The 17,309-nt window shown below is 48.0% G+C and overlaps 1 protein-coding gene and 1 pseudogene across 1 annotated transcript; one reads left to right on the top strand and one right to left on the bottom strand.

Annotated features, from left to right (window-relative positions):
• Positions 1 to 1,316: 1,316 nt before the first annotated feature.
• LOC118630031 lies at positions 1,317 to 6,253 on the bottom strand (annotated as a pseudogene).
• SLC31A2 (solute carrier family 31 member 2) lies at positions 6,253 to 16,369 on the top strand. The gene is made up of 4 exons (XM_036261158.1): positions 6,253 to 6,373; positions 10,445 to 10,511; positions 13,291 to 13,477; positions 14,486 to 16,369. The coding sequence occupies exons 1-4, from the start codon at positions 6,368 to 6,370 to the stop codon at positions 14,652 to 14,654; spliced, it is 429 nt and encodes a 142-aa protein (XP_036117051.1). The 5' UTR covers positions 6,253 to 6,367; the 3' UTR covers positions 14,655 to 16,369.
• The last annotated feature ends 940 nt before the right edge of the window (positions 16,370 to 17,309 follow it).

Raw genomic sequence — 17,309 nt, 5'->3', positions numbered from 1 at the left:
TTATTGACTAAATCACTAGGGATCCGAAGCACAAGATTTAACATCTTATTGATCACCAACGCCTGGGCTCTGGAGCTTGTTCTGCCTCTTCCTGTCCTTAAAGGGGTTTAGAGGGAGACCTCATTAATAGAGACCAAGTCAGATGATTTCAGGTCCCCCTTTCCCAGTCAAGAACAAGTTGCTCAATTCTTGTCCAGAGCAGGAAAGAGACAGTATTTCAGAAAAATCTAACAAAGAATTTGACATTGCATTATACAATCTCTCTTAATAATTTATATTTATCAGCTGTATTGGTCCAAACATGCTTCAGATCTAAATTTGTCTTTCCAATTTACTTTTTTTGGTAAGTATGTAATTTTTTTTTTTTTTTTTGGTATGTGCCCCTAACGGGAACTGAACCCAGGACTCTCTGGTCTGCAGGCCGATGCTCCAACTGCTGAGCCAAACCGGCCAGGCAGTAAGTATGTAATTTTAATAAATAATCCTACTCTCTGTGCAGAAATGAATTAACTCAATGCCAAGAAAAATCCCTCAAACCAGAATAGACTCATCTGCTCTTGGACAGGGAAAACAGGTTTTTCTGCTCCTGTTCTATGGAGTTGAACAAACCTCCCCCTGAAGCTCAACATGTTACTCTGGCCTTGGAATATACAGCTTATGATGGGTTGACTCAAATCACCTAGAAAGGGCAACTCAACTGTGGAACTTCTGTACAGGCAGCCTTTTTGGATATTTGTTTTTTTAAATCTTCACCCAAGGATATTTTTCCCATTTATCTTCAGATCAAATGTGAGGGAGAGAGAAACATCAATGTACAAGAGGCACATCGACTGGTTGCCTCCTGCATGACCCTGATCAGGGCTGGGGAATGAAGCATAACCGAGGTACGTGGCCGTGACCGGAATTGAACCTGTAACTCTTTGGTCTGCGGGCCAACACTCTGTAACCGCCGAGACAAACGGACCAGGGCTGGATATTTGTTCTTAAACTCTTTTTTTATTTATTTTTTTTATCCTCACCCGAGGATATTTTTCCATTTTTTGTACAGATAGAGTGGGAGGGAGAGAGGGGAAGGGAGAGAGAGTGAGAAACATCGATGTGAAGGGACACATCGAGTGGCTGCCACCCGCACAACCAACCAGGGCCGGGGACAAACTGCAACCGAAGTACGTGCCCTTAGCGGGAACCGAACCCGGGTCTCTCCGGACCGCAGGCCGACGCTCTAACCGCTGAGCCAAACCGGCCAGGGCTGTTCTTAAACTCTTGAGAGTCATCCATGATTGTGTGCGAAGGTTCTAAGGTCCAAACAACTTCTGCTATTCCATCTCATGAGCTACACTCAGGGAGGCATTGGCATTGCCTGGAGCAAGGACAGCGGCAGTGGCCCTTGAGGACGAACCTCAATCACTCAAGGCTTGTCAATTGTCCAGGCTGTCCGGTCTGCCTTTTTCCACAGTGCTGACACACCATGCTTGGTGACCCTGTCCATACTTCAGAATTTTATTTCAGAACAAAAGTGAAAAGCCTGTTCCCTTAGCAGACAAATCAGTGATCATCCAGAAGTTTCTGTTGAGGGTCCTTGAAGGAGCCCAAAGCGCCCACTGGCCTTGCTAATGGCAGCCATCTTGGCAATGATTGGCAGATAATGGATGACCAAGGACACTTCATTTCTTTGCTGTTGTGCAAGGTTTGGAGAGTGTCCCAGAACAGCAAAGCCTGTGATATCTGTGGCTGTGTGGGCATTAAATGTATGCATTAACCAATTTAACACAGCAGTTCTGTTTTCTGAGAAGCCAACTCTACCTCTTGTCTGGAGAACACCATCTTCACCTTATTCCGTCTTTCAGTATAATCCAGCCACTGGTCGCCACAGACAGCAACTTGCACCCCTAAGGGCGTGGTTAACACCAGCACATCCCAACAACTGCACTGTCTGGCATTCTGTATTCATACCACAGTGGCAACCCCACCCGTGCTAATTCAGGGGCTTCCCACAGCAGCATCCCAAAAGCCTTTGATCATGAGTGGGGTTATCTTTTCTGGTTGCTTCTCAGTCCTACTCTGGCTGATGCTGAGTGACATTAACATGTCATGTTCAGTAATGCCCATGGCACAGAGATCACTCAGCACATGGCACAAGCTATGTGCCCATCATGTAGGGATCTACCACCAAGGGGTGAAAGAAGTCAGTGATCTGGCCCTGGCCGGTTTGGCTCAGCAGGAGTTTGGGCAGCGTCTCCAGGAGCACCTTGCGGCTTCAACGCCTCCTGGAGAGAAGCCTGCAGCTCCCGCAGAAGCCCAACACCCGACCGGAGAAAGACACGCGGTGCCTTCCGCCGCTGTGGTTGCCTCCCCGCCGGCGCCGTTGCTGCGGTCCTGCCATCGAGCCCGCCGCCGGCAGGGGGCCCTTTTCATGTTCCTCTCCCGTTAATCCGAGTAAGTCAGGTTCCTGCCGCAGAGGGTCTCCCCAGGCGCCACGTGCCGCGGGACTCAAGGTACACCGCGTGGTCCTGGCCTTCCTGGGTGCTGAGAATTTAACACCCAGTTTTCCTTTAAGCCTCACGATCCTCCCCTCCCCCACCCCTGTGACACAGCTTCTGTTATTTTCAGGTGACTGACCAGGACACTGAGGCTCAAAGTAAAGCCATTTGCCTGCGGTCCCACAGCCGGCATTTGCTGGCCCAGGATTTGAAGTGAGGTCAGCTCTCCAGGCTCAAGGCCGGCTGGTACTGTCTCGGGTAAGTTCCTCCAAAGAGGCCTTTCCTCATAGGACGACTGGCGAAGGGTTACTAAATAAATGTGTTTTAAAATTAAATACTGTGACAATTCCTGGAGGATGGCGGCGGGCAGGACCAGAGGGAGGGTGAGTGTGTGAGAGAGTGTGAGAGAGTGTGAGAGAGTGTGAGTGGACGTGAAGGTGGACGAGCAAACCCGAGCAGTGCGGAGCCGTGGAGCAGAAGGTCCTGTGCTGTGGACGGAGCAGCCGGCTACCGCGGTGAGCGGCCCTTCAGGCCACTTGTCCCTGCTCCACGGGGAGGTCCCACCATTGTGGAAGATCCCGGGTCTTCCCTGGGAGGAGGCAGTGGGAATGGACAGGGCCCAGCAACACCAGCCCACAAGCGCACCTGGCACCATCGGACCAGTGGACACTGTGCCAACACAGACTGGTGCACAGTAGTGGAGCTGCCAAGGTGCCGGTCACAGAAGCCGTGGACGGCCCGGAGCCCAGCACCATCTCCCACAGTAGCAGCCCGATCAGAGTCGAGATATACCCCCAGCAACAGAGGTGAGAGCAGACATCCATCCCCAGGCAACAGAAGCACAGACCAGCAGCTGAGACCCATCCCCAAAAACTACAGCAAAAGCTGAGCAGGGGTTGAGCCCCATGGGGCAGCAGCACTCTCCAGCCACCAGCAGCGGGACCTGGGGCTCCACAGAGGCCTGCGCGATCCAGCAGCTCACAAGAGCAGTGGGAAGCCGGAGCCCAAGAGGGACTGGTGCGATCCAGCTGCCTGTGGGTCCTGCAGGGTGCTGGGGCACCAGAGAGGCCTGTGCGACCCAGCTGCGCACAAGATAGGCATAGAGGATATGAAAATGGAGGCGAAGTGAATGGAAGCAACACAGACGATCTCCCAGTACCAAATGGGAATTACAACTAAAATAAAGACAAATTCTCGAAAAGAAAGCAACAGTAAAGCAGCAGGACAGGACCATATAACCAGGGCCACTGGTAGGATCTGTGGAGCGCAAGAGGGTGGTGGGCTGGGAGCCCACGGACAGCAGCAGTCTTAGCTGTGAGCAGCGCCCTTAGGGGATAAAGACCAAGCCTGCTCCACAGCCCAGAGAGCCAGGACAGAGCACTAAAATAGCCACAGCCACTCACCTGGGGGCTCCAGCAGAGGGAGGGCAGACTGGGCTGGAACTCTGTGAGGACACCTGGGATTTGGAGGGCACTCAGAGTTTTTGCTGAGTTGCAGCCACAAAGGACGGTGGCCAGTGTGCTTTTTCCCCAAGCTGTGGGGAAAAGCAGCAACATCCCCCCCCCCCCCCCCTGAGATTCAGCCTTTCCCAGGTGAGACAAAAAAATGCAAATTGAGGCTCATTAACAACCAGCATCTATCTCACCCTCTGGAAATCCTCTTATGCACAGCACCAGGGCTACATTCCAAGACACTGAGTAACTGAGACTACTAGCCTCCAGGAAAAAGCTAGAGGATGACTGAACCTTTCCTGGGCTTGCAAATCTACCCAGGAAAGTAAGACTTGACAGTGGTGTTTAACGTGGGCCCACCCAGGCTCATCCAAACCCAGTAGAGGGAGCCACAAACAGCAGGACACCAACACCCACAGGGAAAATTTCCCAGGCTCCAAAACCCACTAAGATAGCCAAAATGGTGAAACAAAGAAACAAATCCCAAATGAAAGAACAAGAGAACTCTATTGAAGATGAGATCAATGAAATGCAGCTAAGCAAATTATCAGAGATAGAGTTCAGAGCCATGATCTTGAGGAAGCTCAACAGCATGAGAAAAACATCAGCACCATGAGTAAAGATATAGAAACATTGAAAACCAACCAAGTGGAAATGAAGAATGACATAGCAGAAATTAAGAACACATTGGAAGGACTAACCAGCAGAGTAGAGGAAGCTGAGGACCGGATCAGTGAATTAGAAGACAGGGCAGAAAAAATCCACCAATCAGAAAACCAAAAGGAAAAAAACAATTAAAAAACAGGAAGACACCTTAAGAGAACTGTGGGACAACAGGAAATGTAATAACATTCACATCATAGGAGTCCCCGAAGAGGAAGAAAATGTGCAAGGGTTAGAGAATATATTTGAAGAAATAGTGACAGAAAACTTTCCCAACTTGGTAAAGGAAGAAGGCATTCAAGTTCAAGAAGCACAGAGAGCCCCAAGTAAGAACCCAAACAGGCCCACACCAAGACACACAGTAATTAAAATGCCAAAAATTAAAGACAAAAAGAGAATCCTAAAGGCAGCAAGAGATAAGCAACAGGTTACCTACAAAGGAAACCCCATAACTGACTTCTCAACAGAAACACTATGGGCCAGAAGGGAGTGGCATGAAGTAATCAAGGTCATGAAAAACAAGGATCTGAATCCAAGACTACTCTACCCAGCAAGGCTGTCATTCAAAATAGAAGGTCAAATAAAGAGTTTTCCAGACAAAAAAAAGGCTAAGGGAATATAGTAATGCCAAACCAGCACTGCAAGATATGCTAAAAGGACTGCTGTAATTAGTAGAAAAAATAGGAAGAATAATAGAACCACATTAAACAAAAATGCAATAAATAAGTACATATCAATTATCACCTTAAATGTGAATGGTTTGAATGCTCCAATAAAAAGACACAGAGTAGCTGACTGGATAAGAAAGCATGACTCATATATATGTTGTTTACAAGAAACCCACCTCACAACAAAAGACAAGTATCATATAATCTCACTTATTTGTGGAATATAATGAACATAACAGTCTGAGGAATGGGATAGTTCCCAAGACGTAGAAGTGGGGTACAGTCTGACAATCCCCAGAACAGAGGGTGGTGGGGGAGAGATAAACCACAGAACTTATATGCATGTATGCATGAACAATGTACATGGACAGTGCCGGGAGGGTGGGGGAGGGGGAATTCAGTGGGGTAAAAGGAGAAATATCTGTAACAAAAATAAACTAATTAATTTTTAAAATTAAATTAAATACTGTTACAAGTCCCTCATTCCCCAGAAACAACCTCCACCCCTAAACTGGATGGAGTATATGGACAGACAATTCACAAAAATAGAAATACCAACAAGAAAAAAGTTAGCCACCCTAGTAATCAAAGAAATGCAAATTTAGATTACAAGTGTGTATTGCTTTTTGCTAGCCAGAATTTTTTTTTAGTGGCCACATTCAGAGCCTGGGGAATAATTTCTTTAATTTATTCCTAACTTGTTGCTATCATCTCCACAGGATGGACTTTTCCATTTTCAACTCAACACGAGTTAAGCTTCACATGATTTACTGTGAGGAGCAATAAACATTTTATGATAACTGCGAAGGCAAGTCAGGCGCACAACAGTAAGGGGCCGCAGGGAACGCAGGAGGCAGCCGCCGCGCTTGCTACTCTGGCCCGGGCGCCGCTCGCCGGGACCCAGGGCTGGGCGGTGGGTGCGCCCCGGGCCGCCCGCAGCGGGGCGCACCGCGCGAACCACAACTCCCAGGCTCCCGCGCGCCCGCCTCATCCCGACCACGTGACCGCCAGGCCCGAGTCGGGACCACGGCAGCGGCTGAACCGACTCGGAACCTGGAGATCGAGCGGACGGGTCTATTCCCAGCGCTCATCCAGCGCGCTCACCATGGAGGTGAGTCTGGGCGCCGCCGAGAGATGCGGACGCGGGGCAGGCGGCTGGGGCGGGGCCCCTCGAGCGGCAGCTCCCGGCTCCCCAAGGTGCCCGGCGCCCCTGGCCGAGGGCCGGTGAAGGGGGTGTGTTGGAAGCACTGGCAACAGTGAGAACAGGGTTGGGGAGACGCGAGAAGTAGGGCTGGAGGTGGTTTGGGGGTTTTCTTTTTATTTGCCCCTCCTGCCGGACGAGCAGTTATTGAGCGTCGGCTGTGGATCGGCCGGGGGTGGGGCGCGGTAGGTGAAGACAGGCAAGTCCGGGGATCCCCTGCCCCGGGCGCAGTGTCTTCGGGAGGTTCCGGGAAGGCTCCCAGGAGGAGGGGAGCCCGGTGCCTTTCAGCCTGCCACACACCCTCGGGCAGGGCCCCTCTCTTGGCCAGTCCGCGGTCTGATTTCTTTTTGGGGAGAATTGGAGGGGGGCAACAACCAGACCCAGCTGCTTTCCATCCTCCCTGCCCTTGGTTCAGAAGTAGCGTTTCAGATAAAGTATTTCTGTCGGTGGAATTCACCTGGGCTGGAGAGGGTGACAGCTTGCAACACTCTCTGGTTTTTGAAAAAACCATACAGTTTTCTTCCTCCATGAAGAATTTAAGACATAGAATTTAGGACATAGAAACACAATACAAGTCATTTAGTCAAACGCCCTCCTCCACCTCCTGCCGGTCCTCTAAAAGGGGAAATAGATGGGAAGGGCTCCTGAAAAGTTCCCCAGCCAGTGCCCGGCAGGACAGGGATCTCAATCTCCCCTCTAAACACCTTGGTTTATAAATGAGGGAGCTTTTCTCAAAGCTAAGTAACTCCAAACCAGAAAAAGACAAAAACAAGTCACCTGATTGCTCTCTCCTTCACCACACCCCCTCCCCACCCAGGGTGGAGCCCTGAACACAACGCAGATAAAAGTTAAACTCAGCTGCTGGAGGCTGAGATTCGTCCTAAATGGAAAACAGTTTTAGAGCCCCAGACCCAAGTGAACCTCCGCAGCTGGAGGCTGAGATTCGTCCAGAATGGGAAACAAGATTAGAGCCCTGCCCCCTGCATATCTGACCACAGAGCTGGTTCATTGAACACTGCAGCCCCACACCAGAGCCTGCTGATTTGGAACTTTTTCTCCAGTGAAAAGGCCAGAGTGGGTGAGGCTTTGTCCCTTGTGAGCTTCCCACTCACACGTGGGGTGGAACCACCCTCTGGGTGGGCACTTCTGGCTTGAAACATACCAGACTATCTTCCCCTGACTGCCTCCTACTCTTCCTGCTTCAAAAGATGTCCAAGCCACCTGTCTCCCTGACTGGGTTAGGTGTCTCCAGGAGGGGTTTTGTCCCCAGCACCCCCCGAAGGCCTTCCCTGTGCCCCCTCACTGACTACCTATACCCTGTTGTAATAGCCTGTTCACTTCCCTCTGCCCTAATAGCTCGTTAGCTTCATGAGGGCCAAGGGCTTGTCTCACTCATCCCTATATTGCCAGCATCTGCCCCTGGCGCAACCAAAGTAAATGTTGGTTGGTTCAATTAATATGACTGTTCTGTGAGTGTTCAGTTCTACAGTAGCAGTTTGGAGCACCTGAGATAACTGCCCCAGGCCCAAGGATGATAGAAGGAACCCAGCTAGGGAACCTCACTGATTAGCCATTGGGGACATTCCAGTCATGCCAACTGCTTGATCAAGTGAACTCAGAGAAGGGGTAATGTAGCCACACCCTCCTCCACCCCCACTGCAGGCTGTACCAGGGGCTTCTGTTAAGTTGAATGAGCAAAACTCCAGCATAAATGGAGTTTCACAGGATTATTTGTAGCTGTTTGTGTTTGCCTATCTTTTGTGAACATTTGGCCATGTCAACAAATATGCTCTTTGAAATCTTAACAAGGAACATCTCTGTATAAGACTCAAAATGACTTCTCTTTTTGGTACTGTTTTAGCTCTTTACATTGAACAAGTACCACTTTCATATTAGGGGAATAAAAAGTTAGTTTTTTTTTTTTTTTTTTTTTTTAATTCTTCAATCTGATTTTTAAAAGACTGCCTAGGTTTCCATTGTCTTCCTATGAGGTCTTGAACAAATCCCTTCCCTCCTGGGACTCATTTTCCCCATCTGGAAATAAGATGTGGGTAGAGAGGGGCCAGAGTTGGACCAGATCTATTTTTTCACACTAAGTTTCATCAGAGCTCAGACCTCTCTCCCCTCTACACCCAGAGTCCTGTGTTTTACATAGTGCAGTTTTAAGGAAGATTTTATTTGCCAGTGTTCCCTGGAAAAATTGAAAACCAGGGGACTAAAACATCTCTGAGCCCAGCTGGTGTGGCTCAGTGGATTGAGCGTCTTTCCATGGACTGAGAGGTCCTGGTTCGATTCCGGGTCAGGGCACATGCCCAGGTTTCGGGCTCTATTCCCCAGCAGGGGGTGTGCGAGAGGCAGCTGATCGATGTTTCTCTCTCTCATCTATGTTTCTGTCTCCCTTCCTCTCTCTAAAATAATCAATTAAAAAAACCATAAAACAAATAAACTAAAAGAACTCTGAGAAAATAAATAAAATAGATCTTAAAAGTTCCCATCACAAGAAAAAAATATTGTAACTGTGTGCGGTGATGAATGTTAACTAGACTTATATTGTGGTGATTATTTTGCAATACATATATACATAGAATCATGTATACCTAAAAATAATACGGTGATATATGTCAATTTAAAAAAAAACAACTCTCTGTGATACTTCTAGCTCTGACATTTCAGGATTCTAATATTTGGCCACTGTCTTAGAAGGCAAAGGCCCAGCTCAGCCAGGATCTCCTTAGCGGAATGATCAATGACAGTGTTTGCAGAGCTGCTGCTTCTGGCCGTGGTCTTACCTGGTGACTGAGAGGGTGAACCTAATTGACCTGTCTGGCTTTTATCTTGCCAAACACAGTCATTAAGCCATTTAGAATCACTGTCCAGTTTCTATCCATAGCACAGACAGCACAGTGTACTGGAATGCATCGGCTTGGCATCCCTCTAGACCGGGTTGGAATCCCAGCTCTGCCAACTTAATAGCTTTATGAACTTCAGCAAATTACTAAACTTTTCTGACCTTAGTTTCCCCATTTTTTCCTTTCTGTGAGATGGGTCTAATTGTCCCTGTCACACAGAACACTTGTGAAAAGAGAGAATGTGTGAAGAGCCCTTGATGCCTCCCAGAACAGAGGGTGGACCAGATGCTCTTTGAGAAGAGCATTCAGACAGGCACTGCATGTTCATTGCTTCTACCTTTATTGTTTCTTTTTACTTATTTTTATTATTTTTCCTTTATTGATTTTAGAGAGAGAGGAAGGAAGAGGGAGAAATAGAAACATCGATGAGAGAGAACATCGATTGGCCGCCTCCTGCATGCTCCACACTGGGGATCGGGTATTCCACAACCTGGGCATGTGTCCTGACTGGGAATTGAACTGCCGACCTCTTGGTGCATGGGTCAACCACTGAGCCACACCGGCTGGACTACCTTCATTGTTTCCATATGGCTGTGAGCTCGTGGAGAGCAGAGATGTTAACCTCCATAATTCTGGTTACAGAATTGGGCTCAGCAAATGTTTAATGAACTAGTGAACAGATGTGGAGTACAGATTGAACACAGCTGCCTCTTGGCCCCTCCATGATACATACCACTGGGGCAGAATGGCGTGGCCCTGGGAGTAAGAAGACGCAATTGTTCCTCAGTCTAGTGCTTCCCCACTGGGTTTAGAGGGCACGGAGGGGAAGTCTCAGCCTGATCTGAGAGCACTGTGGCCTGGCTAGCCCGTGAGGATGGGCAGCCCACACCTCACTTCCACCCGGAGCAGGGCCAGCTCAATTATAGCTCTGCTGCTGACCCACTTCAGGACCTTGGGCAAGTCCCTGCCCTGTCTGGCCACAGATGGCCCTGATGACCACCATGGCCCTTCTAGCATTTAAGTGCAGTGACTCCATTTTTCTGGGTCTTTAGAAGAGGATGCTTGAGAGCATTAGGGTCCACAGCTTCCAGTGCCCTAAGCCTCCTGTGATACAGACTCCCTTCTCTTTCAGATGCATTTCATCTTTTCAGATAAGGTGGTGCTTCTGTTTGATTTCTGGAGTGTCCACAGTCCTGCAGGTAAGAATTGGGAAGCCTTCTAGCTCCAGGCAATGGAGAACCTGTGTTCTCTTTATTGGTATGATCTGTGGACTTTTAAGTGAGCCTGACTCCTCTTGCACAAACATTAAGTGGGAACTTTGCATTATGACTCCATTTATAATCACTGCCCTTCAGATCACAAAGGCCCAGAGAGAGGCCAGGGATGCAGCTTTTCCTTCTATTACAGGGAAGGAACTGAAGCCTACAGACAGGAAGAGACTTATCCAGGCTCACACACTGAGTAAGGAGTAAACATCAGAGCCAGAACTAGATCAAGGCCTTCTGTTGCCTTCTAGGACCTCCCTCATCCAGGCTTCACTGTCCAGCATCAGCTCAGAAGCCCACAGCAACTGCTGCAGCCTTGGACCTGAAATGAGACATCACTTTGAAAGAGAAGGGTATTCCCTTGACTTGAAAAGAGAGTTGGGCACTAATTCATGATGCAATTATGTTGCATCTTAAATAACTGAATCTTTTTTTTTTTTTTTTTTTATCCTCACCCGAGGACATTTTTCCATTTTTTGTTCAGGTAGAGTGGGAGGGAGAGAGAGGAACAGAGAGAGAGAGAGAAACATCGATGTGAAAGGAACACACCGAGTGGCTGCCACCCGCATAACCGACCAGGGCTGGGGACAAACTGCAACCGAGGTACGCGCCCTTAGCGGGAACCGAACCCGGGTCTCTCAGGACCGCAGGCCGACGCGCTAACCACTGAGCCAAACCGGCCAGGGCAAATAACTGAATCTTAACAGACTGGAAACTGCCCCAATGCTCAGCATTGCAGGTGCTGATCAAATAAATTACGGTCGTCCCTACAGTGGGTTACCATCCAGTAATCTATTGCAGAGGAAACCTAGTGGTTTAAAACAGCAATCATTTTACTATTCTTAAGGTTCTGAGTTGACTGGGCTCAGCTAAGTGGTCCTCACTCAGTCTCACATGTAGGTATAGTCAGTGACTGGAACTGGAGTCACCTTGAAGACTTCCTCACTCTCATGTCTACTGATTGATGCCAGTTGTTAGCTAGAACCTCAGTGGGGGTGTTGGCTGAACACCTACATGTGGTGTCTCCATGACCTGGGTTTCTTTGTGGTGGTGTGGCTGGGTTCCAAGAGCAAGTGAGTGTCCCAGGAGAACACTGGGGAAGTGCATGGCATTTTTGTTGTTGTTGCTGTTAATCCTCACCAGAGGATATTTTTCCCATTGATTTTTCAGAGCGAGTGGAAAGGGAGGAGGGAGTGGGAGAGAGAGAGAGAGAAACAGAAACATCAGTGCAAGAGAGATACATCCAACGATCTGTTGCCTCCCGCACACGCCCTGACCAGGGCCAGGGATCGAACCTGCAACTCAGGTATATGCCCTTGACTGGGAATTGAACCCGAGACCCTTTGGTGCAAGGGCCCACACTCTAACCACTGAACCACACCGGCCAGGGCACATGGGATTTTTAAGACCTAGCCTTGGAAGTCATAGAGCGTCACTTCTACCTTTATTGACTGAGGCAGTCACAAAGGTCTTTTCAGGTTAAAAGGGAGGGAACATGGACCCCCATCACTTGAGGGCAGGAGTGTTGACACCGTTAACAGAGCATTCGGGGTGGGACATAGTGAGGTGGCTATGTTTGGAAAATATGATCTATCACAGATACTATGAAGCCATAGAAATAAGGAGATCTGTGGGAACCGAGGGGAACTCAGCTGGATGATGTTACATACGGAAGAGTTTGCACAAATAGGACTCTATCATTCAGACAAAGGCTTATATATATACACGGTGGGGCAAAGTTGGTTTAAAGTTCTGAGTATGCAGAACAGTTTATTCTTGGATTATTATTTATTAATTATTGTACGATTTTCCATATGAACAACTCTAAACCTGCTTTTGCCCCACCTGTACATTGCAGATCCCTAAAAAGCTACTCAGAGTATTGCTAACAGCCCCCTCTGGGGAGAGGAACTGGAGTTTGGGAGACTGGGCTGGGAAGATTCACTTTCCACTGCATACCCTTTGCACTGTTTGAATTTATACCATGTGCGTGCAATTACTTGTAATTTTCTATTTTAAAAACCTGCCTCTTTCGCAGATGATTTCCTCCTGGGAGTCCAATAAAATACTATAGCTGGACCATTTAGTATCCTTCTACCTATTCAACAGAAGTAGCAATTAGCAATTAATTTTACATAGTAGCTCTAGTAAACACCGTTTTTGGTAAAATAATTTATTGTTTTTTCACATTATTATGAAAGTAATGCACACAGTAGAAACTCTGGAAAATTATGAGAAGAAAATAAAAACCTCTTGTATCCGAATTTGCTGAGATAGTTATGACTCCTTTGTTGTATCTCCTCCATTCCAGACTTTTCCATGTACATGTGCATAAACAGGACCTTGCCATACAATGCTCTTCCCTTAACAAGAAGCCCCGACAGATTTGTGCTGGCTGCTGGGGGAGCAGCAGGGGTGGTGGTGTGTAGCTTCTTCACCCTCGGCCCTGGCTTTTCCAGGCAGATGCTTTCTGATCTTAAAGCCACAGTCCCGTGGGCCAACCCTACCAAGAAAGGGATGGCCGGGGAAAGAGACAGTGCAGAAGCTCTGAGCCCAGAGGGTGGGGAAGAAGCTACAAGAGAGGGAGATGGGATGGATCCAGAGGCAATGGGTGGAGGTGCTTCTCTGCCCCCTAACAGCTTCCCTGCGAAGCTGCTGGAAGGGGAACAGTGCTTGCCTGGCCAGGGCTCAGCAACTCTGCTTCCTTTGACAGGCATGGCCCTTTCAGTGTTGGTGGTCCTGCTCCTGGCTGTGCTCTATGAGAACATCAAGTTTGGCAAAGTCAAGCTGCTCCACCACACTCTGGTGAACATGCCCACCTTCACCAGCCAGCAACAAGAGGAGACAGACCAGGACTCTTCAAGCTCAGAGTCACTCCCAGTCAGCAGACCCCGCCTCAGGTAACAGGCATGGGGTTGGGGCCTGGGCAGAGTACTCACATTTGCCTCGAGAGGTAGGCTGGGCCCAGACAGCATGTACCCCGTGGCACAGAAAGGAGATTGAGGCCTCGGGAAGGACCAGGACTTGTGCTCACACTTAGTAAGTCGTGAGGTGAGCTACAGCTCGGGTCTCCTGATGCCCAGGCCAGAACTCCCTCTATGAAGAGCCACTTGGGAGGCTCAGGTCTTCAGAGCTCTGGTGCAGGCCTCAGCCTGGCAACAGGGGTGTCTACCCAGCCCTCTCCTAAATCTCATCAGGCTTCCTTAGGCCACGGAGGCTTCCAAACCCAGGATGGGATCTGCAGCTGTCCCTATACAAATGATAAGAATAGCTTTCAGCAATGTATCCGCATTGGCGGGGGAGCAAGCCACCTCTTCTGTCCTGTCCTTTCTTCCCTTCCCATTCAGAGAGAGCAACCATTTGGGGTCCCACTTCTGCCCTCTCCAACCTCAGCAGTGTATACTGAGCCTGCCTGCTCCTTAAGTGGGTGTCTCAAATATTCACCACCATCCTGCAAGGGAGGTATTCTTATTCCTGTTTTACTGATGAGAAAATTTAAGTTCAGAAAGGTTAAGACATTTGTGTTAAGACACAGGACTAGCAACTGATATGTTATCAAAGTCCATGTTCTCACCATAGTAATACTGCCTCCACTGTAGACTCAGAAAAAAGAAACCGGCCTTACTGACAGTTTTGTATTCTATCAGACATTTCCCCTTTTTGCCTAGGATGCCAGGAAGCTCAGAACTAAGCCGAGAAGTGATTGTCCTAGGTTCCTTGCACAAGTCCCTCTCCCCTCTCTATCAGTGGTTTCTGATATGTCTCTTTAGAAAGAAATCTCTCCTGGGCTAAATATACAAATTATAAATAAGCAGATTCTGTAATTCACCTGCTCTTACCCCTTCCTGACACCAACTCCTGACTTTTAGCTCATTACCAACATTAACTCGCCTCTCCTTTTTATCTAGGTGGTTTTTGTGTCACTTTGGCCACTCTCTAATCCACGTCGCTCAGGTGGTCATTGGCTACTTCGTAATGCTGGCTGTAATGTCCTACAACACCTGGATTTTCCTTGGCGTGGTCCTGGGCTCGGCTGTGGGCTACTACCTAGCCTACCCGCTTCTCAGCATAGGTTAACTGGTGAAGGCTGTGCAGGCTGAGAGCTGGAGAAAGCTGAGGCCCCCTCTTCCAGGCCCAAGCCTCCTTTTTCTTCTGATGGATGTTCCTCGCCTCACTCCCCACTCCTAGAAACAGCCCAGGCCTGATCTCATGCCTTAGAAGGCAGCTGCGACCAGCGGGAGAAGGGAGAGAACAGAACCTGGGGGCAGGGCTGCCAAGACCATGACAACTTATCTGTGACTCAAAATTAAGAATTTCCAAAGATCTTCAAGACAGGGAGATGGGTTCTGGGTGAAGGACATGGAACCTGGATGCCCTCTGCTCTCCTGATTTGTGCCTTACCTAGAGGAGCATCTTCCATTGGACTTCTGACCTCTTGGCTTTGGGGGACAGAGACCAAGGCGGCTCTCTTTTCTCACCCTTCTGCCTTTGGAACCTGTGAAGATCGTCTCTTCTATGGATCATGCTGATACACTGAGTTTTCATTTTTTTTCCCACTGAACTCCTGGTTGGCAATTTTGCACATTAATACATAACAAAATGTTCAATGAAATGATTTCATTTTATTTATGATGGATGGCAGCATCTGCTGGGACCTATTTCCCCTTCTTGGGGGGAGAGTCAGTGACAGCTGACTAAAGGCAGAGACAGGGCTGTTATCAAGGCTCTGTGGATAGAGAGCTCCTATCAGTCTGCACTGCTTGTAGGAAGAAGACAGTCTAATAGCCTTAGGTGCCTGGGAGCCCATATGGCCTTAATGCACCCTTTTATTCTGATCCTTCTTTTATGCAGAACAGAAAACTGCACTGAACAATCCTTAATGTTTTTTTTCTTTCTTCTCACCCATAACAAACATGATTCATTCACTTGAAATGCTGAGAAAGCCATGGGGGAGGTACTGACTGAAGATGCAATAAGCAGTCAAACCAAAGGGTAACATTTATAGAGTGAGACAGGATTCTCCAGATACTGACGCTGTTCACTTTACAGAAAAGGAAACAAGACCCAGGGAGAGGGAACCACTGCTGTGTACTGTAATGTCTACACTCAGGTACCTCATGGGCTAGACTATAGGAAGATGGTCTTCAGTTTGGAGAATTAAAAAAGAAAAACATTTTAATAAATATATATATATTTTTAAAGTGTGTGACCCTTCTGTTTCTCATTCAAACCAAGCACACGTAGCCCTTACAACAACTGCAGGGCTGAGTGGGCGGATGGAGCTGGCAGTGCTGGCTGGAGGGCTGAGGACTGAGTTGTCCACCTGCCATGAAGACAGCTCTGCTCAGGGAAACCCAGCCCCGAAACGCTGTGCCCACAGGCAGACACCCCACAGTACCAGCCTAGCAAACAGTTATTCTTTTGTTCATGTAACAAATAGTGATTGAGTGTCACGAGAAAAGTAACTGTCACATGGACTATAAATACCTATGTTGGCACAATTATTAGCACCTTCTTTCCCTGAAGGCAGGAGCAAAAAATGGATCAAAACTACATTTTAATTTACAATAAGTAACTGGAACAAAGGATAGTATGTGATGCCTTCAGTGCACTCCCCACACTTACAGGGAATTGGAAAGCTGCCGAAAGTCACAACAGGTGTAAGCCTCACGCATCCCTTAATATGTCCTGATCAGCTACGGCTCCCTCCTCAGGTGTTCTGCAACCTGTTCAGTTTGATACATACAGTCTCTTTTATGTACTACATTTAAGATTTTTTAGTACAGAGGGCTTTTTAAAAAATATGTGCTCTAGAGAAATTAACTACATGGTTAAGACTCAGTAGGCATGTCAACATAAATTTTTTAAATTTAATAAACACCTATATAGTGCTTATGATCCACCAGGCAGTGTTCTAAGTGCTGTACAATAGTAACTCACTCCTCACAACAAGGTAGAAACTATTTCTGTCCTTGTCTTAGAGATGAAGAAGCTGAGGCACAGAGAAGTTAAATAAAGTCACCCTAATTAAGTGGCAGAGCCTCTCTAAACGGGGATAACTGTCTTCTGCAGGGGTTACTGGAGACGGGACAGTCTGTATAAAGAGCTCAACAACAGTGCCTATTTGTTAGACAACAAAATTTGGTCAGTGGCAGTTCTCACCACCTCCCTGCCCCACATGTGGGAGACAGGCTCCACACTGTCGTCACAAAGGATGCTGACAGGCCAGATAAGGGGAATTCGGGTTCAAATCTTATAAACATTTAACATCTGGCACATTTTTATTAAAAGTATTCTACCAAAAAGTTTTGGTTGCCTCCCACACGAAAAAAATGGGAGAGAGAGAAACATGAAAGTATTCTACATTTTGAAGACTGGTTGCATGGTCTTTGGAAGATCTTTGCAGAAATAAACATATTTTCTCATTCCTGTGTTCTTCATTAGTCCTGGCCCTGAGTTCAAAGGGAATGGGAGCTGCCCTCAAAGTGAAGAGTCAGGGGCCATGACGGATAAAAGTAGGGGCCCTCCCACCTTCTATGCACGGCTTCCTAGGGTATAGGACCTGGCATGCAGGAGCATGTGGATGATAGGACTGGTCCTCAGATAACCACAGTGCCCTGAGCCTTAATGCAGCTGGATGAGCTGGGACAGTAGAGGGTGGTTTTGTTTGAAAACCTGAATTTCCAGGGTTAGGTTCCAAAGGGAATATGTTACAATGGTTTTCTGCACGTT

This window comes from Molossus molossus, unplaced genomic scaffold (assembly GCF_014108415.1).
Source record: "Molossus molossus isolate mMolMol1 unplaced genomic scaffold, mMolMol1.p scaffold_m16_p_14, whole genome shotgun sequence".
Classification (NCBI taxonomy): Eukaryota; Metazoa; Chordata; class Mammalia; order Chiroptera; family Molossidae; genus Molossus; species Molossus molossus.
Note: the sequence above shows the minus strand (reverse complement) of the source record. Positions and strands in the feature narration are given on the sequence as shown.